The sequence below is a fragment of the Eublepharis macularius genome, chromosome 11 (assembly GCF_028583425.1).
Source record: "Eublepharis macularius isolate TG4126 chromosome 11, MPM_Emac_v1.0, whole genome shotgun sequence".
Classification (NCBI taxonomy): Eukaryota; Metazoa; Chordata; class Lepidosauria; order Squamata; family Eublepharidae; genus Eublepharis; species Eublepharis macularius.
This window is the reverse complement of record NC_072800.1, coordinates 32,995,191-33,019,744: the sequence shown is the minus strand read 5'-3', so window position 1 is coordinate 33,019,744 and position 24,554 is coordinate 32,995,191. Positions and strand designations below refer to the sequence as shown.

The window sequence follows — 24,554 nt, the reverse complement described above, 5'->3', positions numbered from 1 at the left end:
AATGGAGGATGAGAGAGAATTGGCATCCTGAGCAACCTGGAGAAAGGGCGAGATTAAAATGTACCAAATAAAGAAATACTTAGTGCCCCACTTAGGTGTTGTAACTGTACTCAGTTCATCACCAGCTTATGTTTCGGGCTGCTGTTACTTTTGATTCTTACCTTCTTTTTTGGTTTATGCTCCTGTGCTTCCATCCAAGTGTGCAGGACCCACGATTAGACATGGGCATGAACAGACCCCCCCCCCCCATGAACATGGTGTTTGTTGTTCATTGCCATCCACGAAAAATGAACAACGAACACTGATGAACATGATCCTGTCACAAACATGTTTGTTGTTCGTTGTTCATGGGGGCCAGCAGGCTCTCCTCCAGCCATCAAGATCCCTACTGCACCACTCCCAGAAACCCTACCTGAGCAGGCAGCAGGAAATGTACCAATAATAAATAATAGCTTGGTCACAGAGCCTGGCAGCAGCCCTGGAACCTGAAGGGGTAGATCCCTATTCCACCACACAAAGAAAATTCAAGCTCCAATGCACTCACTCTGTCTCTCTAACAGCAGCTGTCTCTCCCTGAAAGCCAGAGCTGGGAGCCCCCTCCCCCCTGGTCTTTTCCTCTTGTAACAAATTTGGAGCTCCAGTCCACACTTGGAAGGAAGACCTGACTATCAAGCTAAATTGGGCTTAGATTGGGGTTTCCAGGGCAACAGCAGGAGTTCAGACAGAATTTAGACAATCCCGGCCTGAGTTGCCATGGGAATTGATTGCAGGTGCCAGACTGTCTGGCTTTATGAGCAGCAACAAACAGCAATGAACGAGGCTTGCAACAACCACCTGTTCGTTTAGAATAGGGTCTCACGAACAGCTTGTTCGCAAACAGCAGATTGGGCTTTTTGTGGCTTTTTTTTAGTTCGTATTGCTGTTCGTGCCCAACTCTACCCACAATTGGCTTTACTGCACTGACACTTGTTCCCCACCCCACTCCTCTCAGCAGCACCAACGCAAGCATAGGTAACAAAACCCTGGCAAATCTGGCAGCTGAAATATTACATAGCACTGTGGTTAGAAAACAATCACCAATGAAGCTAGCCCTTGGTACCTTTCACACTAGGATTTTAAAGCATTTCAGTATCTGCTCCGCGTCCCATGTTTGCAGGGGTTTCACACTTGAAAGGTAGTCATGGGATGCAGTACTGCTTGTTGTCTGCGGCATCCCTGATTTTTCTCCCTGTGGACATACCGCAATGTTATTTTTGAGGCCGCTGCCATGTTGCGGCTGGCCTGATTTGTGTCAGTGTGAACACTTTTTACTTCTCTTCCCCCCTCTCCTTTTTCTTGGGAGTTGATTGGTCTGTGTGGAATTAACCACTCCTACCCTCATCAGCTCTCTGAATCTTGTCTGCCATTTTTATCAGTAAAGCGAGGTAAGGGTCATAAGGCTGCTTCTCCACTGGCTTCCTTCCTCCCGGGTTTGCATGTACTCTCTTACTTTTGTTTCAAAGCCAGGAACCATTCTTAACCTTGCTGCTTATTCCCTGCTGGCTTTAAAAGTCAGGAAAGGGTTAAATGGCTGCTTTCCCCTTCCTCCCTCTAGGGTATGCACATTCTCTCTCTCTCTCTTTAAAGCCAGGAATGGTTTGTAAGGTTCATAAGAACATTACTGCTGATTCCATTCTGGCTTTAAAAGCCAGGAAAGGGTTAAATTGCTGCTTTTCCCTTCCTCCCTCAGTGGTATGAGCTCACTCTTTTATTTTTTTTCAAAGCTAGGAAAGTGTTGTAATGTTGCTGTGTTGTAATACTACTGTCCTTTCCTCCTGGCTTTAAAAGCCAGGAAAGGGTTAAATGGCTGCTTTCCCCTCCCTGGGGTGGGGGAGGGAAACAAGCCTTTTTGTACAACCCTTTGCAAAATGAAGCAGCAGGGAAGCTGCCAGGAAGAATGAACCAGCAGCATTTTAACCCTTTCCTGGCTTGGCTTAAAAAAAAAAAGAGAATGTTACAAGCAGGAAAAGTATATATTTTCCCTCAGAACTCTGCCACCAATTGCCTCTCCAGCGGGCATGGGACAGCCCAATCAGCAAATACAGGTAGGGGATGGATTCCAACATTGCAACATTACTATGCATGCTCAAATTAAAAAAAAAAAAGAGTGACATGAACCGCAAAGCCCCGAAAGCCCGAAACTTCACTGAGGCTTCAAAGCCAGTCTAAAATGAAAAACGAGAGCCCAAGTCGAAACTGCCTCGGACAGTGTGGAACATGGGAGTACCATGCCGAAGCCATTGTGATGGGGACGAACGCTTATAAATGGCGGTTTAAACCATAAGTGCGAAAGGGGCCCTTGTTAGGGCACTTGCAATGACTCCTAGAGAAACAGGGTTCTCTGGATCTGTGCCATCGGATAGGAGGTATGGCAACCCATCTGATAAACAACAGCAGTGTCAGTAGCAGTTGCATGGTTGTTTGGGCTGTGGGCTGTCTTGAAATCCAGGAAGATCTGGTCTTTTCTGGGATTCAGTTGCTTCCCCCGAGTGCTCCTTCCACTGCAGAATCTGTATACACAACGCCAACGTGGAGATGTGACTGGTTCACAGAAATGGCACTGCCAAGGGAGCCTTGAGGCAAGGTGACTGTGGAAGAACTCCAAACAGGTATACTCAAATGTAAGGCCCATGTTATTCAATAGTGCTTACCCCCAAGAAAGTGTTGCAGCCTATGTGTGGTGTCCCGGATGAAGTGTTAACCAACCCAATAATATCTGTATAGAATAGCGCTGAAACAATAGTAAAGTTTCTGTAGAATCAGAGCACTTCCTTGTTGCATTTCTTCAGTGCTATCTTTCACTTACTTTGTGTATTTATTCCACTTATATACTTCCATAGTTTTTATTTGCCATTGTTCTCCAATGCCTCCCTTCTTATGATGCTACTTTTGTCTATGTGATACTATTTTTGTTCTGGCTTTTAACTATTTTACCTCCTTCCTTTCCCAGGAAGTATTTTTTGCTTTATTTCCTTTGTTAGTCTTGTATTAAAAAAAAAAAAACACCTTCTGCTCTTTTATTTATTTTGCTTTTCTCCCCATTTCCACAGTTTCTGCTAATATTTTCCCATCTACTCCCCTCCTGATAATGTTATGGCTGAATTGTTCATAGATTCATTCGTTTCAAATAAAGTGAGTGTCATTTTCAAAAATATGGGACCAGACATCTTGAGCCTAAATGAATTGCCTGCGGCTTTAAAAAGAGTAACAAATATGGGCTGTATGTAGGGGGAGGGTGATTTTGACCAGTGTAACACAGAAAAAGGAAGGGATTTAACCTCTTCCTGCTATCTTATGTTATTTTCCAAACCACTTGCTGCCTGGAATTATTTGTTCTACAGAGGAAGCATGCAGACATCATATGGGTGAATCTACGTAAGCAACATAAACAGCAGCTTCAGTGGGAAAGCAGCATAAAAGTAAAGAGTTAACCACCTTTCCTGATATATTATGGCCCTTATCCAAATTAGCTCCCCTGCTGTTACGGTTGCCAACTGCCTGGAAAAAGGAAATGTCCTATTACTTTAGCAGAAACTCTGTGTGATGCCACTTCCCAGGGGATGTTATTTACCTTCTTGCCATACAAAGCTTCAGCTACCATTTACCACACTTTAAGCCTCTGTTAAATGGACAGAATATTTTCTCCAGGCCTGCTAGCAACCTCACCTGCAGTTGCTATTTGTATTTTTAAAAAACCTTGCAAAAGATCCATTCATGGATCTTCAAGCATCAAATCTAGCATGACCTTCATCCTTGTAAGCATTTATGGGACTGCCACTCTTATATAGCTTTATTTTCTATTATAAACTGAAGTCTACTTTGAGTTTTTTTGGGGGGGGGGAACCACACCCCCTACAGCCATCCTCAAAATAAAACTTGATGAAGTTTACCATTTAAGTTCTCTAGACTTATTTGCAGAGGCAATAAATATTGTTTAATTCCCTTTCCCACACTACACCTTTCCAAGCTACAAGGAGATCAAGAACCTTTAAGGTGCATTTGTTAAAATCTTCTCATTTCTGGAAAATTACAATACTGTGAGATTTCAAAACTGCCAGAATGCACCTGTCAAACTGCTTCACACTTTCCTCTCTCCTACAAGCATATTAACAGTTTTAAGGAAATGAAAAACCTCGTAATCAAGAAGACTGAGGCTAAATTCACACTTGCCACTTTTAAGTTTTGCAACTCTTTTTCTGCTGTAGGTATGCACATTTGAAAAACAGAAAAGCATCTTTAAATTTGTTTTTGAATAAAAATCACATCTCATCCTATTTATGTTTACAGCGGGTCAAATGCATTTTTATCCCACCTGTCCTCCAATGAACTTATGGTGACATCTATAGTCCTTCCCCCCATTTTGCCCCATAACAACCCTATGAGGATAGTTTAGATGGGTAGCCATGCTGGTCTGCAGTGTAACAGAGTGAGTCCAGTGGCATCTTAGAGACCAACAAGTTTTTCAGAGTGTAAGCTTTCGAGAGTCAGAGCTTCTTCAGAACTTCTAAAATTAATTCCAGAACTGGAGCATTCTTTGACCAAGACTCCACTCTGAAAAACTTGTTGGTCTCTAAGGTGCCACTGGACTCAAACCCTCTGAGGTACATTAAGCTAAGTGAAAGTGACTGACTCAAGGCTATCATGATCTTCCTGGCTGACTGGAGATTTAGATTTCCCAGATCCTAGTTCAATACTTTAATCCAATGGTACTCATTCCACAGCTTTTGGTGAGCCACATTCACAATTACCATCGACTAAAAGAGCCATGTAACTACTGTGTGCCACACACACACACACACACACACATTAACTATTAATATAAAATATATAACTATAACCAGAGGCTTCAGAGATGGGGGGGGCATTGCTAGTAAGAATTGGCCCGTTTCTTCCATCCCTGGCATGAGGCCCACAGCTAGCAGCTTACCCATCCTCCAGGCTGTCTGGTGGCAAGGTCCGAACCACAGGCAATGGCATTGGCATTGGCCACTGGCCTGGAACATGGAACGGGTCCTACATTGGGGAATGTGCTCTGAAAAGCCTCTAGTTGCATGTCAAAGAGCCACATATGGCTCTTGAGCTACTGAGTATCATTGTTCAAGCCAGTACAGCACACTGGGTTTGCCTACGTACCCCTGAAGAATGCATCTGTGGATCTTGGTCTTAATTCTTGCCAAAGACAACAAACTTGGCTCCAGAATGTGTTGTTAATACTTGGACTCAGCCATAAGGCAGGGGTTCTTCCTCCTAGAAGAACTTCTAAAATTAATTCCAGAACTGGAGCACTCACTCTTTGACCCCGTTTTTGGTCCCTTCGGCTCATCCCTCCCCCAAAGTTATCAAAGCCCACATGCAATAAAACTCTGCAAAATGCAAGCTTGGTGTAAACATATATATGTGCATTGGGATTCAGTGATGTTCCGTTGATTCATACATGCACTCCTGTGCATCGGCCAAATGAAAAGAATCATTATACAACCAATTGTACATGTTGTAATAGGCAGCTCAGGATGCCTGGACATTGTGGTGTTTTAGCTACTTGCACAACTATGCATGAGCTTCAGTAAAACATCACACAACAAAGAACTTTTAGGACTCGTATAAAAGTCAAGGCTGTTTAGGGCCAGTGTTTATTAGTTTATGTCATTTATAGTCCACCTTTCTCATTGAGACTCAAGGCGAATTACAGTTGCATCTATTTTAATGCACCCATATGCTTCAATAATGCAAAATAAAGAACATAATGCCAGAGAATGGAAGGAACAGAAAGTTGTGGCAAACTGTGTGTGCTGGAGCACTGTCCAAAATTATTTTTTAAAAAAACGGAATGAAGATGGGTTCTTAATATATCATCACCACTTCAAAAACAAGACCAAATAATTGAGAAATCCAAAGTTCAGACAGAAGTGTGGATGGGGAAAATTTCATAAGTATCCTTAAACATTTCACTATTTCAGACTCTGCTTAGTTTATTTAGTTATTTCATTTAAAGCATTTACATACATCCTCTTCAGAGGCCAGCTTGAGGTAGCTCACAACGTAAAAGATAAAATCATAAAACAAGAAATCATTAAAATTAACATCCATTAAAAATCAGCCAGTAACACCTGGAAGCATAAAAGCTCTGTTCACAAAAGTCAGCGCGCAAGTGTACAAACTAAACATTTGCGAAGCATTTGAAGGGCAAAACAGAATTTGCTGGTCAAATGCACGTGAAATCTTTTCTGATTCCTCGCTCAAGATGCTAAACAAGTAGATGCCAAATCACTTGCTGAGTTTCTCGTCATTGCAAAGAAGGACAGTGAACTGCTCAGGTCCCTGTTTACAGACAGATGCCTCTTGGGTTACGTCAGTGTTGTCGAGCGATGCCAAGAGCATCTGCTATAGCATAAGTGGCCTGTCTGGATGAAACACAAGCTTGAGATTTCACAGGGTGTTCTTGAGTCCGCGATAAAATGGCACAGTTGACGTTTCCTTTCAACACAAACTGCAGCCGAGGGTGACTAAAGTGCAGCCAACAGACCACATGCAGCTCTCCAGTGATATCGATACAGCCCAGCACAGATCTCTGTCAAGTCCGTCACATGTGCAGGCCAGCCAGACCAAAGGATGGTGGCCAAATGTGCCGTCACCTGCTTCCTGTTGCCACAACTTAGCAGGCTGAGAAGCTGGAGAGGAAGGCAGCGTAAAATGAAACATTTCTTTACAGCGTTGGAAAAGAGCATCAAGGCAAGAACAAGGAAAAAAGCCATGGGTCTGAGGCAACATAAGACGTGGGGCAGCTGCTGTTCAGGATTCCAGAGTCCCATCTGTTTGATGGTTTCCTCTGTTGAAATGTAGGCTAGGCTACGACTTGTGCCAGAGCAAAATAAGAGTTCCTCGTCTCATTCATGCACCAAAGCCATTCTGTCAAGCTGTGGAGAAGAGAGAAAGCAATTATTTGCCCAGTGCCAGAGAGATTAAACACGGTCCCTCCTGGACTGTACCACTTCAGTCTCTAGGTAGGGGATCATTTGCTTGAGCGTTCTATCACATATGACCTGCCCAGTAAGTGCTTGGTTTTTTCACTGTATTGTTTTGCTCATGTTGGCTATTTCATATTTTGGGAATATTGTCCCCTTCTTTGAGTCCCTTGGGGGAGAAAAGAGACACAGAACTGCCCTAATAAATAAATAGAAATCCTGAGATGCTTGCTTTCCCTGTGTATGGTTTGAGAAGGACACGTTCATTTATACATGACGTTTCTGACACTGCGTTCAGCGTGGTTTGCAATTCAAAATAATTACCCACATAAATACACAACATGGAAAGAAAAAGGAAGGAAACAAACACATTTGAGTATCAACTTTTATCGTCAGCTCACACGTGTGGTTTGATCCTCCTAAGCACAATAGAGCTGCAAACTGCAGATAGATGATCCAGCTATGGGTCAGCACCACAGACTTTGCGAAAGAGGATTCCAATGTTCCCCTGTGCACCATTTTCACACTTTCAAATGCCCCTCCTCCAGGCTGGTTGAAGACCCAAGAGGGAAAAAGACAGTCACAATAAAGAACCCAATCCTTCCCCTCCACTGGGGCCTAAAGCTGCCCCAAAGAGCCCTTTCTGACTAGGGACTCTGCAGATGTGAGAAGAGTTCAATCCCCTTTCCTGCCAGTGCTACAGTCCCGAGTCATATTTCCTTGCTTTCCCAGAAGGTGTTTTGAGAGCTCAATTACACATCTGGGCATTTGAACATGGATTCCCAGAGTGAAAGGTGGCTTCTCTCTGCAATAAACGTCTATAATGACCGGAAGGAATAATTACTGCAGGAGACAATTCTAGGAGAGAAATTGCTGTTACTGGGAGGTATCTGAAAATAAGAGATATTTCACACTCACACTTAGCAGCGTATCTGTCCCTGGTTTGCATCCCATGTTTTCAGAGTTTTCACATTAGCAAGGCATCCATGGGACGCAGAGCCGCTGTCAGTCCGGGTTATCCCCGATTTTTCTCACTGCGGACATACCGCGAATTTTCCCATAATCCGCTGCCAACTCAATGCTGATCCGATAAATCCCAGTGTGAACACTTTTGTCCCTTTTTTGCTTCTCTCTCCCCCCGCTAAGTCTTGTCGTCGGAAGCTGATTGGTCTGCATCTCCAGCTCCCCAAATGCTTCGTCCGCCATTTTTTCCCCGCTACCTAAACATTTCAGCGGTACATCTCCATTGGTGCCATCTCTATTCTTCTCTCCCCGTCTTTTGCATCCTGATAAGTTCGTGTTACGCGCCTCACATTTCCAACCCCCCCCCTTAAAAAAATGTTTGCCTAGCGGTGAGCGATTGTGGTCATGATGAACCAAACGTTTCAGTGACAACCCCTCTCCACTCAAAACTCTCTGCATTTTGACAATTCAATCAGGAACCACCATCGACATTTTCCAGTAATGAAAAATAAAATTGGCCATAACGTTTCTGCGTTCTGTGGATGCAAAGGTGCATTGAGACATCTCCAATTGTGTGTTCTACATATTTTGACTCCTTTTTTCGGGATGGGAATGGGGTTGGGGCAGTGGGTGGTGCCCTCAAACGAGGTTCAAACTCACCCCTTCTGGGATCACGTGATTTTTGTGGACCAATGGGGTGCCATTATTTGCTGGGCGGGAAATTCAACTCCTGCGATCTGTGCCACCTCCGTGCACTGCTCAACGGTTGCTCAAGGAAATGGCTGCACTAAAACCAACCAGTGGGAGAGGGGTCTCCTGGAGGGAGAAGGAGACATTGGACCTCATTGAATTTTGGGGTGAGGAGAAGGTGCAAGAGGCACTATTGCTCTGTCACAGGAACATTGATGTTTTCGAGCGCATCTCAGAGCAGATGGTGGCGAGAGGCCATGCAAGAACCGCACTCGAATGCCGGACAAAAACAAAAGCTTTGAGACAGGAGTACAAGAGGGTCGCGGCACACAATGGAAGATCGGGAAATGCCCCTGCAACATGCCCTTTCTATGCACAGCTTGCAAGAATTTTCAGAGGGGATGCAAGCATACGGCCACAAAGGGTGGCAAGAAGTCTTAACCTGCAGTCGGTGAGCAATGCCGACCCCATGGGGGAAGATCGGTCGAACCATGGCGTTCCCGCTCCATGGGAGGGATCAGAGGAACTATTCACACATCCAATGGTCACTCTACATCTTCAGGCGGTCCCCGCTTCCACTCCCAATGATTCAGGTGAGCATGCAGTTTTGACCGACATGACTGGTCCTTGGTTGGGGTGGGTTCGCTGTGCCCTCCAGTGTGCCCCGCCTGGGCAGAACTTTCCCGGAGTCTCAGGGGCATTTTTTCCTTCTGCTTAGGATTTCGGGGATATGCTCAACGGATTGATTGTGTTTGGGTTATCACTGCAGGAGAGGGATGAGGCGCAAGTGGGGGGGCATTTCCCTGATTTAACTTTTGTGCGTGGAAGGATGTGTTGTTTATTCTGCCTATGGGGACGTATAACCAATATTGTGGAAATCCGCTTCTCAAGGCAAGCTAGCGGTGGGAAACGTTTTTTACTGGGGCTGGCGCAGGTTTCAGCAGAGAAGGGCTCTGTGAAAGGAGAGGGGGACTTCACCTTGATCAGCAATGTGCAAGGTATCCCAAAGGTGGTTGGGTTATCTTCCACCAAGCATTAATCCACACCTGACAATGGTCTGTAACGTCACCTCCCTTTCCCCCCCCCCCTGGAGAACCATGGTACATTAACTGTTTACCAGCCTATCACTTGTTTTCAATTACTGCAGGTTCTTCCACAGAACAAGAAACATCAATCGGAGAAGCCCCCCCAATGGACATGACCGATCCAGAGGATGAAAATGCCGCAGACGGTAAGATGCAGATAGAGTGGGGTGCTTGTGGTCAACAATCAATGCTGCCCTCCCAATGAGCCCTGGTATGCTCCGCTCCATGAGAAACATGGCTATAGTCTCAAAATAATTATCTGTTTGTGGGGGTTGGGCTACCATGGAAAATATTGGTGTAAACATCGTTCTGCTGATGTCAAGAAGACTTCTGTGAGCATGAATGAAGAAGATCAACTCATTCATTTTACAACCAAATCTTTTATTTCCAAGATCCAGATTTAACTCAGATAGAGGAGTTCCCGGAGGTGACAGGACAGGGTGCAGAGGATCCGCAAGGTAGGAAAGAGCTGAAATTGTGACCTCCACAAACTCCTTTGTAACTACTACTTGCATAACCACTGTCCTTTCCAACAGGAGATCTGAACAATCCACCAGCAGTGGAACAACCGCAGGTCCCCACGGCACAACTGTCTCCTGCTACACGCTTAGAAAAGGCGCGCACCAGAACCAGGCGCGTCTCTGTCCTCACCAACGTTGCAGAGAGAATGCTATCTCAGGCACAGAGGGAGGAACAAAACAACAGAAAGGAACGTGGAGAAATTCTGGAGGCAACCAGCCATTGGCGTGCAGCCATGGAATCAGAGACAAGATGGCACGAGGACATTATCAGGGAGGCAAGAGAGGATCGTAGGGCTTTTATTGAGGCACAGTCACAAAATATGGAGGGGCTTAATAGGGCTGTCGGTGCCCTCAGCTCCTTGACTGAACTCTTTGTCAGGGAGCAAAGAGCAGGCCCGGTTGCAGAAACTTCCCAAAATGCCAACAGCAAAACACGCGATAACGATCATGAGAAGGCACCACTAAGAAAAAGGGCTCGGATCATTAAAAAGAGAGAAAGATATGATCCATCCCTCTGAGCCCCACATGTTTTTCCGGTGCAGCATTTGGGTTGGAATCTGCATATCACACGTATCATTGCTGTTGAAATTATGTTTGTCACAGCTGTAATTGTGTTTTTCGATGTTGGCGAGGGGTTGACAATGGCCATTGAAAAAAATTGGTTTTTGTTTCCCACCGCAATCCAGGTGCGGTTTGCCAGATCTATTTTTTGACCACGGTTGTTTGAAATGTTGACCCATGGGAGAAACTACACAGTTTTAAATTTGTTTTTTATTCTTTTCAAAACTTGAAAGATTACATGTGAGGCATCATATGGACACTTAACTAACATGCATGTTAAATAAATCTTTTCTACATCTCCTTAAACCTTGACAGCACATTATCAATGTCGGACCTCAATTTCTTGTTCTCCTCATTCAAATTCCTCACATTGTTTTCTAGCTTCTTCACCAAGGCCTGCAGGCTGTCCATCCTTCTGTTGGTTTTCTTTGCTGTGGAAACAAAAGGTGTAAGCGCAGAGTGGCCACTTCTGTGTTCACAAACGTTGTAAGTCATTGATGGTTACTTACCGCAGCTGAGGCATGTTCCCACTGCCTTGTGAACAGTCTCCAGTATCTCAAGGGGCTGTTCCCTTGCCAAAGATGAAGAAGGCACATTTACAGTGTGTAGTGGACACCGCGCTTGAATGCATTCCTCACAGGGGTCACCTGAAAAGGGGGTTTGGAGAACTTGATTTAATTTTGTTCATTGTCATTACAGAGCACGTGTTTAACATGTGGCAGAATGACGGTGTAGTTAGTTCCATTTGTGTACCTGAATGCTCAGTCAGCTGTTCTGGTGGAATCACTGCTTGCTGAGGTGTGACTTCTTCATTGAACTCGGAGCAGTTTCCCTCTTCTTGCTTCACTGCCTCAGAACTGGGTTGCAAGGCCATTTCATCCATTGGCACGGTCACCTCTGAGCCTGTTTCCTCCGTGGGCTCCTCCTCCCCCTCATGTCTGTATGATGTTGCTGGAGAAACACATGAAGAGAATTAAAACATCAGTAAGAGCAGTATTGATGAAATGTTATGAACAAGGAATTCTGACTAATTCAAAAAATGGGGCAAGGGAATGTTGAAATGCTGATCACCCTAGGCAACCGATGCTGTATCATGTGTAGGGATTTAGGGAATGCCGTTTAGATTAGAAGGCCGGTTTGGGATCTTGGGCAGGGAGGGGGGGGAATACCCATGGAGGAATGATAAGGGCTGAGGTGTGTGGAATGCTGTTTTTACTTACCGCACAGTAGCCGAGTCATCTTTAAGAGAACACATTAAAAATATGTGCCGACATAAACCATAAACCTTTCCCAAAGAACAGAAACAAAACAACTTTTAAACATGGTGGGATAGTCTTCAAGGACAGGGCACAGTCCCAGTGCCGTTCAGTGCCACGTGTTCCTGTGTTCCATGTGCTGATCCCAACACAGCATGCCTGTTCTGGGGTTTTTCCTTGAAAACTTCCATCCAACATTCCTCTCATTCAGGAAATTGGTGCCTTGTACCAACATACATTTCCATCTTAGTGAGGGGATTGGGATGGGTGAGGGGGGGGGGGAAGACACGGTGTTTGATGATGGTGCAAGGGGGGCCCATCTCACTTAAAGCATGGTGAAAACATTTTTAGAGGTGTGCCTTCACAAAATAAACATCCCACAGTACTTCATTTACCTTCATGGTGGACTCCAAAACAAGGTGCCCCATTCTTCAAACAATATCCATGTTTCTATATGGAGAAAAAGGAATTCATCTTCCCAGGTAGTTCAGGGTGGCCTTTTGTAATCAAAATGCTGCCAACTTTCATGGTGCCTGCTCCCACCTGTCCTAACTTCCTCTAACATGGTTCAGGCAGATGCCGGTTGGGTGGTCCTTTTAATGGACTGAAAAATATGTTGTTCTTGGCACCCTCTTTCTCCATCATCTCCCACGTTGAAAATAAGAGAGGCTGGTCGTTCTGGGGTTAGGAATATTGCATGAAAGATGCCCAGTGACATCAGGGGAACGTTTCCTACCTGTCCTCCAACCCCCCAAGCAAGCACCAAGGCAAACCAACCTGGAGGGGGGGGGCATTTGGTTCCACCTCGAAGGGCGGTTCTCGTGCCACACAACTTCGTGCCTTTAACTGTGCGGTAGACCAGACACCGTCTACATTGGTGGTGGGGGAGAACACCAAAGGGCATCTGGAGAGCTGGGTGTGATTCCCCACTCCTCCGCTTGAAGACAGCTGGGTCACCTTGGCCGAGACACAGTTCTTTGGAGCTCTCTCAGCAACACCCACCTCACAGGGTGACTTTTTTGGGGGAATAATAACAGTTAGTAAACCGCTCTGAGTGGGCATTAGGTTGTCCTGAAGGGCGGTATATAAATCGAATGCTATTATTATTATTATAGGGGAAAATAGGGCACAAGTCACCTCACCTTACAGAGCAACCCAAAACACAATTGCTATAAGAAAGGATTTTTTATGTCACTTGTTTGAATATAAAAACCGGTGGGTGCAGACCTAAGGCCGTGACAGCATTCCCTCAACCAGAGAGATAACACTACGTAATTCACACACAATAATCCCCCGATCAAAATTGCTGGCAGAATTTGTGCATGCTATTTGTGTTATTTGGTGTTGTGGGCTGCTTTCGTGTCCTGTTGTGCCCACCAAATGGGAACCTGAAAGACCTTAAAGAAATAATTTTTTTTATTTCCCGTAATAGAGTTTGGTTTAATTCTGCACAGTATGGTTAGTTGTGTTATGTACTGCCTGTGTTATGTCTCACACTGTCCTTCTCAATTTTAGTTTGAAGGAGAGAATGGTTTTTTTATAATAGAGTACTTTGGTGTGTGGTTGTCATTTTTCCTTTGTTCTGTAGGTGGTTCCCATCGCAGGGAACACTGTGGAAGTGTGACGTTGGGGGAGGGTGTTTGTGGATCTGATGCTGTTTCACACGGATAAGCTAGCATTCAACAGTGTGCTGACCATCTTGGCACCCCTGGGCTGTGCAATGATGAACCCTTTTTTTCACTTTCTCTCTTTGTGGAAACCCCTCCTGCTCACTTGATGCCCACCAAACAGAACATTTCTTACCATGATGTTATAAAAATTTATTTCAAAACAGGAATGGAACAATGAGAATTCACTCATTAGATCATCATTGAATCTCTAAACAAAGCTTTCTAACAAACCATGTTTCATAGGAATCCAGCACTTGCAACTGAATGCATGACACATCCAATCAAGGCAAAACCAACAAGAAACATTTTTTGAAACCGTGAGTCCAACCTCTGAACATGCAACAAGTTCAACCACAGATTTTTTCACAATCAGACTGAAGAGTTTTTTATATTGTTAGATTTCTCTGTTTCGAAACATGTGGCGTGCAAGGGCATCGCGCACCAACTTCCCCTCCTCCCGGTGCCTTCTGTCTCCCACAGGGAGTTCAAGAGATTCCTCATCCACCTCCACAGGCCTCACGGGAGAATCATCCTCTGGAATGCCATGACCTTTCAATTCACAAATGTTATGTAGCACCACACACGCGGTAGCTATGCAGGTCACATTCTCCTCCGCAACCATAAGCTGTGACCTCAAACACCTCCAGCGCCCCTTCAAACGTCCGAAACATCTTTCCACTATGGTCCTAGCTCTGGTGAGGCAGCGGTCAAAGTATGCTTCTGCGGGAGTGTGGGGCCTATTGAAGGGCTTCATCAGCCACCTTCTCATGGGGTAGGCTGCATCAGATATGATGAGTGGTGGCACGGTTACACCCTCTATTGTAAGACTGGGGTTGCCTGGCACAAACACCCCCGCATCCATTGCCGTACAAATTGCAGAATTCACAAAAACAAAGGCGTCATGGTTCCGCCCACTCCAGCCAACCTCTGCATCAATGAATCTTCCAGTATGGTCCACCGTGCCCTGGATGAGAATGGAATTGAATTTCTTGCGGTTGATGTACTCCCGTCCACGGCCTTTAAATTTGCAAATGGCAACATGGGTGCCATCAACTGCACCAATGCAATGAGGAAAGCCAAGTTTCTGAAATCCAGACATAATCTGCAATGAAAGAGAAAAAAACAAGATTGCTGTTAGAGAGAATCCCCTCTTTCTCCCACCGCCTATATTCATAATCTCCTCACTACAGCGCTGAGGCAGTCTCACATCTCCAGAATCCAGAGGAGTTAGCCATAGTCTGTACTAGTGAAATAAAAAAGAGTACAGTAGAACCCTCAGCACTTGCAAATTTTACTGTAGCTCAAGCTTTTGAGAATCACAGTTCGCTTGTTCAAACGCACAAGAAAAAAGGGAACCGCGACTCTCGAAAGCTCATGGCACGATAAAATTGGTTTAAAGGTGCAGCTCATTGCCTACGTGTCAGCAACATAGTTTTTTGTGCTTCAAATTGTAATCTTTGACCAGTACAGTTTGAATGGAGACTGTTACTCTGGGAGATGAGTGCGTACTCACCCTCGCCACATCAGGTCCAAGGCACACGACTCTACTGAGTAGCTCCAATTCTATCGCCAAGCAGACCTCCAAGACGATTCCTGCCACTGTTGAAATACCCACTCCGAATTGGTTCATGCATTGACGGTAAGTCGAACAGTTGGCAAGATACCAAAGTGCTATGGCGACTCTCATCTCCACAGAGATTGGATTGCGAAGTCTGGTGCGCTGACGGGAAAGACGGTGCCCTATGGAATGAACCAATTCATTGAAAGTCTCCCTGGTCATACGAAAATTTTCAATCCACAGCTGGTCATCCCATATGGCAGTGACGAAATTGTCCCACCAGTCCCTGCTACGGGGATAAATCCAGTAGCGACGGGGGACTCTGATTCCGGCTACAGCGAGAAAACGTGCTCTGTTCATTGCTGTTCTCCTTGTTCTCCATAAAGGCGGAGGTATGCACCTCAGTGCAAGTGATTTCCTAAGCATTCTCCTTCTTCTAACCACTCGCATCCAGTAACTGTTGCAGGCATCGATCGATCGCTGAATATAGATAAAGATGATGTGAAGCAAGGCCAGTGCCAATGCTCGGACCGCAGACATAATTCAGCAGAATAAAATCGGGCTCAAAAAATCCTCCGCAATTCCAAAGTATGCCGTGAGACAAATGTGTTCACAAGAGTGGAGAACGCACAGTTCCAAGGAAAACTCCCGCCCAAGTTGGCCAGCCTATCATCGTGGCCACATTTTTGGCGGGAGAAAAATCATGACTTCCTAGAGGGGAGGAAGGACATTTGCTAGGGATAGTTGTGCTTGTGTCTTTTAGGGCAAAGAGCATAGAGTAGACTTGCAGGAGCAGATTGACCAGTTCTTCCACTCAAATGTCGCGATGACTACACATGTGATGGAGCAAAATTAAGAGGGGCGGATTACAGTGGATTGATGTGTTGACCCCCTCCCCAGTCCAGTTTTCCTGACTCTGAAACACCTAAAAAAAAAAAAAAGCGGTATGTATGTTTTGTGAAGTAGCGCTTTGTTTTATTAAAAAAAAAGTACTCGGTCCCGTTTTTTTCAAGCACAAGGAATGCAGTCAGTCTAAAGCGTTGTGTGATTCTTTGCCCTGTCAATTCGCACACGCACCACTGTCTTGTTCGGTTCCCACAATTTCTTTCCCCTTTACTAGTCACGTGATGGAAAAGAAATCGAGTTTCACGTTCATCCATCCACGAAAGAGTAAAAAACGGTGCGGTAGGGTAGGAAATCTTGTCCTAGATTTTTTTTTAAAATGGTTTATCTGTGTTCACCACGAATTAAACAAAAATACACTTCAATGTCACAGTCACAAGTCCACACGCTTCTGAGAAATTATCATAAGCCTCCACTTGATCTGTCCACCAAAATAAATTTTTACTTGAGAACATTCCATGTTTTTGGCGGGCACTAAGACGATTGGCTAAAATCGTTGAGGGGGCGGGCGGATGAAATGGGAGACCAATCACTCTTGAGAGAACTTTTTGGAATTTGTGTGTGGCGCAGTTCACTTGGTGCAAAATGATTTCCCGGCGTCATGGAAATGTCTGGGAAGTGGAGGAGGTATCTCTTCTTCTGAGGGTTGTTCGGAGGAGTGGGCATGCATCTCGGTTAATGGCCAGCACGCAATCAAGCAACCGCGGCATCTATCGATTTCTTTCAAGAGTGCTACGCAGTCGCGGATTTCATCGAACGGCCAACCAGTGTCGAAGCAAATTCCAAAAACTGAAGTCCGATTTCATTTCATCAATGGAGGCACTGCAATGCATTCCTAGAAGCAGTCGTAGAATTAGGGTGCACAACGCGATGATGCTAATCTGGAAGGCGGCAGGGAGGCCTCGATGTCAAGAAAGACCTCATGATGGTGAGTTTTTTGAACCCCCCCCCCTTCCATGGCGGACCATGCAAGTCCCCCATGTTTAATGACACCTTTTTAGTGGCATGTTCTCAAAGAGACTTCATCCCTCATTAACAAATGGGTGGTTTTTGAAGTCAACCTTCTGTTTGTCACGCTCTAATTTTAATCTTCGAATTATTTGTCACGATTGGAAAGCCATAGAGTGTTCTTAGAGAAATACCATCTCCTCAAAAGCATCTTTCATGTTAATATGCAATTCCCCCGGTCACCACTTTTATGCTATGCATCCTGTTTGATCCCTTTAACTGAATGCCTGGATCATAAAAAGCAAAGTAAGTAAAGGGAAACATTATCAGGGCGATCATTCCGTTTTTTACCATTGTTCAAATGATTTTTCATTTCAGAGATTATCTGTGAAAGAGCAGTCAAGATTGAAGAAACTTCATCTGAGGATGATGAGAATTCAGAAACTGTTGCAGTGGAATCATCAAGTGCAGCAGAATCTGATGCGCAAGCCTATGCACCTCTTGGAGTGACAACTGAAGACCCAGCAAAGATCAATACAGCAGCAGTTCCTCAAGGTAAGTTTAACTTTTTATGTGATTGTCAGCTTACTAGAGTTTACCCATGGCAAACTAATTCAAAAACCATCGCCAGGATTCTTAGGAAGTCATGAACTCCAAACAAAGCCACCATTTTTAATTTGTTTTTTGATCCGTCATCAGATCAGAAAATGGTGCAATTTTAAAAATTTGCTTTCTTGTCCAAGTACTTTGAGAAGTGAGTGGTGTATTCCATGTACCAATAACAAGATCATTAATTGGAATTCTGCTGTATTAAATCACTAGCTTCAGAGAGAGAAAGAACAGATGACAGTGGATCTCATTGCCTAGAAACTGAAGAAACCGTAATCGTTATATCTTCCGGCAGTAGTCACGAAGAAGCAACTGATGACATGACTGCTCCTGAAACCATAATGCCCGGAGATGTATCTCCACAACCGAGTACCTCAGGTAATTTTTTGTGTGGTTCACACGTGCCATCAAGAGCTGCTCTGAAAATTGTGGGATTGCATGAGATTCTGCAGGAATGAATGGCCATTATTTTGCCAATCAAAGCACTATTGCCTGGGCAAAATACCATCAAGGTAACCAGATCCACTCTCAGCTAAAACAAAACATATTTGTTCTCCATGATGACTCCTTTGAAGGTGAGTAGAGTACAACTAACACCTTGTCAACGTTTCTTGAGTGGTACGTGAAGTGAACACGATCTCTTGATATAGCTCTCATCACTAGAAAACAATTTCAGCCTTTATTTTTCAAGGGTGTTTAGCAGTGTTCCCATTATCTTGTTTCCTTTGTTTTTTCCTGTGCCTAAGGCTGTTATCTTCTGCGCGGTTTCTCCGGCAGAAAAAATTGTCTCTGTATCAGCAGTCCAAAGTCTTCATAACCCAAAGTGGTGACTTATCTTCCATCCTTCATCATCGTGAATGTAAACAATGCCCAACATGTGGTGATGAGGAGATCAGTTCATTCCTTGAACAAAACACACTGCGGCTCTAAAGATGTCAAGCATAGGCTCAAACTACAGCCTTGCCAACACTTGCACAACCTTCAGATGTGGGATTCCTCTGGAAATTTCTAACAAAACCTTTTCTCTTTCTAGCTTCTTTAGCAACACACAGTGGTGCCGCAGTGAGAAAGTATGCCATGAGCGCTGAGCACAAACTTCACATAATTGAGGAAACAACTTCTTCTGATGCTGAGGATGAGGACAGAAACGCCGTTGAGGAAGGCAGAACCGAGGATGCAGAGGGAACTCCAGTTCTCTCATTTTCCACAGGCACGTTTTAGCTATGCCACATTTGAGTGGAGTTACATTTTTCGCTGATTTATTTTGCTGGGTGACACTTCAATATCTGCCTAAAATATTGACTGACTTTAATTTTGCAGGTGATACTTCAGCGGGAGGTTTGCGTGACATGATGCCAAATAAAGACCAATCCGCTGATATTGGCGAGATCTATCGTAGTATGCTGGGAATACAATCTCTATGTCTATCAAGAAGTAAGTATGACTATTCCAAGGAAAACTTGAGGCAGAGTTTGGTGTGGTGTTTCTGATCACGCGGCTCAGATCAGGCGCGACAGTACCAATCCCACATCACGTATGGAAGTCAGTAGGGAAACATTCACCGAGTCATTGATATGTGGATTCATAGATCCAGATAAGTCATCAGTTCTAGTCTGTGGTCACATAATCAAATAGTGTCCGTTCAAAACTATTGACATAACCGATGTAATTGAAGCACATTTCATGAATCACTAGACTATTTGGCAGATGCAAGTAGGCACAAAGGATACATTTTTCATAGGTTTTGAACGCGTGGTGGGTGCAGGGTGGATTCAAACAACTCCTTCCAATATGTGGATGCAAACATCTCCCCCTGGTATGCAGATCAGTCCATCCCTGTAATGGGTCATAGGAGTGGCCACGTTAGTCTGCGGTTGCAGAATAAAAGAGACTCCTCCGGCACCTCCGAGAACAACCACTTCCAATGTTGCGGATTCCTTTGATAACCAGGGCTCTCCCCACCAGATAAAGTTTGACAAAGAGAACTGTGAACACCAAAAGCCAAAATATCGGCTTTCGTGGAACACACATCTCTCCGTCAGATGCGTCCAGTGGTGAGAGCTATGTTTCTCCACAGATTTTGCTGCATTAGTTTCAGTTGGTCTGGGAGGTGAGGCCATACTCTTTTGCAATTTGCAAACATGTAGTTATAGCTTGGCTTCCATGTACCTTATCATGGGCAAAATGATCTCAATATCATAAGAATATGGTTGCATTGGCATATCAGATGGAAATGTAAGCATCTACCCCACAGTGTCCACTCCTTTTATGCACCTAACCATTATCTTTTGACCCACTATGCAACGTACAAAGAGCGCAACTCATAACGACAACTTACGCTTAAATTAAATGGGTCAGTATCAAGGGTACAACTGGACTCTGTTTGATTTTGTTTTCTGGAGCCATCTCAGCACCACCAACCGTACCTGGTGATTGTTTTGTGGATATTTTCAAACCTTGAAAAATGCCAGGAATGGCCTTCAAGTTTTCCACAAGGATTAAAAAAAATTGTTTGTCACTGGTGTGGTTTTGATAACCGCAAAGTTCTCGCAATGTCGAAACCCATCTCTTCATGAAGAAATAAATTTTTTTGCTGTTTCTCAACAGTGGGAAGATACCATGAAAGAATATGCCGATTGGAGAGAAACAATAGAAGCCTTCACAAAGAACTGAGTTCTCTAAAGAAAAAGGTTTCTGCACTTGAGCGAGGTCATCGTAGCTCAGGATCAGAGCAATCAGGAGATGACAAGAAGAATTAGCCAGTGTTATGTCAGCTTGAAGAATGTTTAAGCAATATTTTAGTTTGTTTCAGAAAGAAAAAAAATGTATGTTTAAAAATAACGTAATGGAAGGAAAGATTACAATTGACAACTCTCACATGTCAATTATTTCCAGTGCTTTATGAATCATGTTGAAGTTGTTTGCAATGTGGATAATAATTTCTCATGAACAGCAAAAGCAAGATCTTATTTTCATTTTTTTCTAATCACTGTGTGGTTCTAATGTCATGCAAAATTGGAATTTTGAATCAGTGACAAGATTTTTGTTCCTTGGTGTTGGGAAGTCTGTGTTATTTGTTTCTGATAAATAAATCTGTTTTCAATGTTAAAAAATAAGACATTGTGTGTGTTAAACGTTGTTATGGACTGAGAATTTTTCAGAGGTGTCCCCGCAGTTCACGAGCAATCTATTTATTATGCTTGACACTTAACATCTATCATGGCTCGGTTTCAATAGTTGACAAGGCCGTATGTGTCTGTGATGGGTAAACATGAGAACACCTCAAGATGTTAGTTAATTGCAGCAGTTAGGCAACCACCCCACCGGTCCCTATCTTGGGGAAAAATTGAAAAAGATGCCACACAGAGTCATTCATAACATAGGTTTATGTTGTTTCCTGAACTATCAGTCCAGTGGAGCAAGCAAACATGGAACAGTTGTAAAGGTGAAAATCTATTGACATACTGTTACTGCATGACAGAAATCCAGGGAGAAGCCGCAGCTTGCAGCAGACTCTAGAACCATAAGTTGACAGACCCACACGTCACCTCCCCTGGCATCCTCATCTTGAATTTATCCACACGGTCAAAAGAAGCCTGTTCCCCTGATCACACTAGATGCAATAGCATCTTTCATGTTGTGGATCAAGTCACATAGCAGAAACAAAAAGAGGACCCACAAGTGACAAAAGGCACAGATGGAACCAATGGTCATATGACATGCTGCTTCGATGCAGGAAGTGGGAAAGCAAGTCTTGAAGCATCTCTGCCTCAATGCTGTCAAGTGGACTTTTAAGCTGTCTGTCGTGTGGCAGAACGCACAGTCTGCTGCATTTCACATTGTAACATGAGGATCAACAACCTTGGTCCCATCTGTGCCGTTTGTCAGCTGACGTTCCATGTCCACTGGTAGTAAGAACTGACAGATGACTTGGTCATTAGCCACCCCCCCTCCCCCTTTCTGGGCAGAGTGGGCAGGAGAAGGTGGTTGAAAGTATAACTTCTAGGTGGGAGGGAACAAATATGAGACGTTCCACCACACGCGGTATAAATGCGTTATTGCTGGGACATTCTCCCCAAAAGCATCCAACAGGAGTTGAATGAATGGCCTGTTTGATGAACCCAGCTCACCAGGAGCATTACGGGGATGATCCGCAGACACACTTTTCAAGGTCCTCTGAATAAGTAACCAGGATCATATTTAAACCTTGGTCGCTGTACTGTGATGTCTGTGTTCAGCATGCACTCACACACTTTTATTGGGCGCCTGCAACTCACGTATGAATCCCACCCGTGACCCAAATTAAACGAGCAACCATGCACGGGGGACTCCTCTCAGCTAGATTCCACCTCTGTATTAAAGGTGGGGTTAATGAGCTCTCTTTGGCAAGAGGGGCACTAAGCTAAAGAACGGCGCGCCTAAGAAGACAGCGGCTATGGCTGGGAAAACAGAATAAAGCGTAGGAAGAGAAAACTCAAACCCTTCTCTCTAGCTTGCCTGCTGACGCCGCAGGCGCGGTATTTAAAAAAACAAAACAAAAAAAAACCCCGGCGAAACGTTTCCACGCATGCGTGCTTTTTTGGATAGTTTTGTTTTAATTGAGAGCCCGGAAATTCCGCGGCTAAGACGGGGTATCTCTGGTAATGTGAAAAAAATCTCGGGAGGCTGATTCGGGGATTAGTACAAGTGTGAAAGGACAGGGGGGAAATCCGCAGCCGCCTCCATCGGCGTGACTTCTACTTGACAGCGCGGTAAACACCGAGTGTGAAATATCTCTAAAAGAATGAAATTACCACTTGAAGCATCCAAAGTCTGGCCATCAAGCTCAATATTGTTTAATCTGGGCAACAGCGCAGACAGAGAAAGGTCTTTCCCAAATCTGCTAATTGGGATTATATAATCAAGGAGGTGTGCTGCATCATTGAGCTATAGCCTATCCCACAATAAAGGTGGCATCCTTATCTCAAAGAGTCCCCTCACTTCCTCATATTTATTTGTTTTATCTAGTACATCTTTATCCCACCCTTCCTCCAAGGAGCTCGGGACGGTCTACACGGATCTTCCCTCTTCCATTTAATCCTTATACCGACAATACAGTTAGGCTGAGCGGGTGTGATTGAACCAAGGTCACCCAATAAGCTTCCATGGCAGAGTGGAGATTCAAATCTGGCTCTCCCAGATCCCAGACTGACACTCTATTACTGCATGTCGGCTCACAGATAGAAAAATTAATCTACCCCCAACAGTCCAAAATGTGATTTTTTTTAAAAAAATAAAACATTATTTGTCTGCAGTTTCTACACACCTTCTGGTTTGTTTAGATCAGCAATATATTTTCAATGAAATGTTCCTGACAATAAAATTCATTTGAAACATCTGGCTTCTAACAGCTAGATTATTACCAGAGGCAGAATAAATGTACTTTTCTGCTGCTGCTGTAGCTGCCGTCTCACGCTTTCTACTGTGGATGGAAGCAAATGCATCACAAGGGCACTTCCTGAGAACTTCATTCTGTTCATGTGGTTCATTCGGTCAGATGGTGGAAATGGGGGCAGAGGGAAGTTTCATATTCACAGCCAAGCTGGACCAAATACTCATTGTGGAAGCAGCCCAAGTCTCCTTCCATTTGGCATGTGAACGGCAACCTGTGAGTACTTGCAAGTTTCCCCCCACAATAATAATAACTGTGCTTATATACTGCTCTTCTGGACATTTTAATGTCGCACTCAGAGCAGTGATCCCCACAATACAGCTGGGGAGCTAGGGCTGAGAGGAGTGGCTTACTCAAGGCTACCTACCGAACTAATGGTAGTAGTAGGATTCAAACCAGCAAAGTGCTGATTTGCAGCTGTCAGGGCCTGCCAACTTAGATCTTGTATCTTCACTGCATGAGTCCTTGGATACACGTTAAAGCTTTATTGAGAATCTACTAGTACAGCACCACAGACATTTCTTGTCAGGAATAACTCCCCCCCCCTACTAGGCTTATTAAATCCTTCAAACACAACCCATTCTACTCTTACACCCCCCCCCCCAGCTAGGTTCCCATCGATGCAGCGAAAGAAAGTAAAGTGAAAAAAAGTAGAATTGTTATGACTAGGGCCGTTTCCAGACGGCCCCCCGCCTCGCGAAACGTCGCGCGTCGTTGCGCGTCGTTGCGCAGAAAACGCGAAATATCGCGTTTTCTCGCGCGAGTTTTGCGCGACGTCGCGCAAAACTCGCGCGAGAAAACGCGATATTTCGCATTTTCTGCGCAACGACGCGCGACGACGCGTGACGTTTCGCGAGGCGGGGGGCCGTCTGGAAACGGCCTAGGAATCCAGTCCTTCTCAAGCCATCTGGCCACGTCTCCCTGGCAACGCTGATCACCGCATTCCTTCTTAGCTTCTCACACCTTCTCAAACTGCTTCTCCAGCAGGTTTAATACACAGGACCCTAATAGCACTCCCAAAGTATATCACAGAGGATCTGGGCCGATTCCGCACAGCTTACCTGAAGCTGGGACGTTGCGGAACATGCTGGCAAAAACGCGAAAGATCGCGTTTTCTCGCGCAAGTTTTGTGTGATGTTGCGCAAAACTTGCGCGAGAAAGCATGATCTTTCATGTTTTTGCCAGCATGTTCCGCAACGTCCCGGCTTCAGGTAAGCCGTGCGGAATCGGCAAAGGTCTATAGCCTGACAGTGAATCCCAAACCCGCAGAGTATGGCAGCAGCCCAACCACTTCGCCACTATGCTACAGCAGCTCAGCAAAGGAAAGGTGTGTGATTAGGTAAAATAAAAACCCTCCC

General features: G+C 44.6%; 2 protein-coding genes across 2 annotated transcripts; both read left to right on the top strand.

Moving 5' to 3' along the window:
* Positions 1-7,922: 7,922 nt before the first annotated feature.
* Positions 7,923-12,326, top strand: LOC129337251 (uncharacterized). The gene is made up of 4 exons (XM_054990814.1): positions 7,923-9,247; positions 9,802-9,885; positions 10,132-10,197; positions 10,276-12,326. The coding sequence occupies exons 1-4, from the start codon at positions 8,743-8,745 to the stop codon at positions 10,776-10,778; spliced, it is 1,158 nt and encodes a 385-aa protein (XP_054846789.1). The 5' UTR covers positions 7,923-8,742; the 3' UTR covers positions 10,779-12,326.
* A 43-nt stretch (positions 12,327-12,369) lies between these two features.
* LOC129337865 (uncharacterized) lies at positions 12,370-20,881 on the top strand. The gene is made up of 6 exons (XM_054991821.1): positions 12,370-17,136; positions 17,535-17,711; positions 17,979-18,143; positions 18,799-18,975; positions 19,086-19,199; positions 20,373-20,881. The coding sequence occupies exons 1-6, from the start codon at positions 16,794-16,796 to the stop codon at positions 20,522-20,524; spliced, it is 1,128 nt and encodes a 375-aa protein (XP_054847796.1). The 5' UTR covers positions 12,370-16,793; the 3' UTR covers positions 20,525-20,881.
* Positions 20,882-24,554: the final 3,673 nt, after the last annotated feature.

Coding starts and splice junctions, on each gene's coding strand:
- LOC129337251 (XM_054990814.1), top strand. CDS start 8,743: ATGGCTGCACTAAAACCAACCAGTGGGAGAGGGGTCTCCTGGAGGGAG. Junction 9,886..10,131: donor GGATGAAAATGCCGCAGACG/GTAAGATGCAGA, acceptor TTTATTTCCAAG/ATCCAGATTTAACTCAGATA. Junction 10,198..10,275: donor GGGTGCAGAGGATCCGCAAG/GTAGGAAAGAGC, acceptor CCTTTCCAACAG/GAGATCTGAACAATCCACCA.
- LOC129337865 (XM_054991821.1), top strand. CDS start 16,794: ATGATTTCCCGGCGTCATGGAAATGTCTGGGAAGTGGAGGAGGTATCT. Junction 17,137..17,534: donor TCAAGAAAGACCTCATGATG/GTGAGTTTTTTG, acceptor TTTTCATTTCAG/AGATTATCTGTGAAAGAGCA. Junction 17,712..17,978: donor TACAGCAGCAGTTCCTCAAG/GTAAGTTTAACT, acceptor TTAAATCACTAG/CTTCAGAGAGAGAAAGAACA.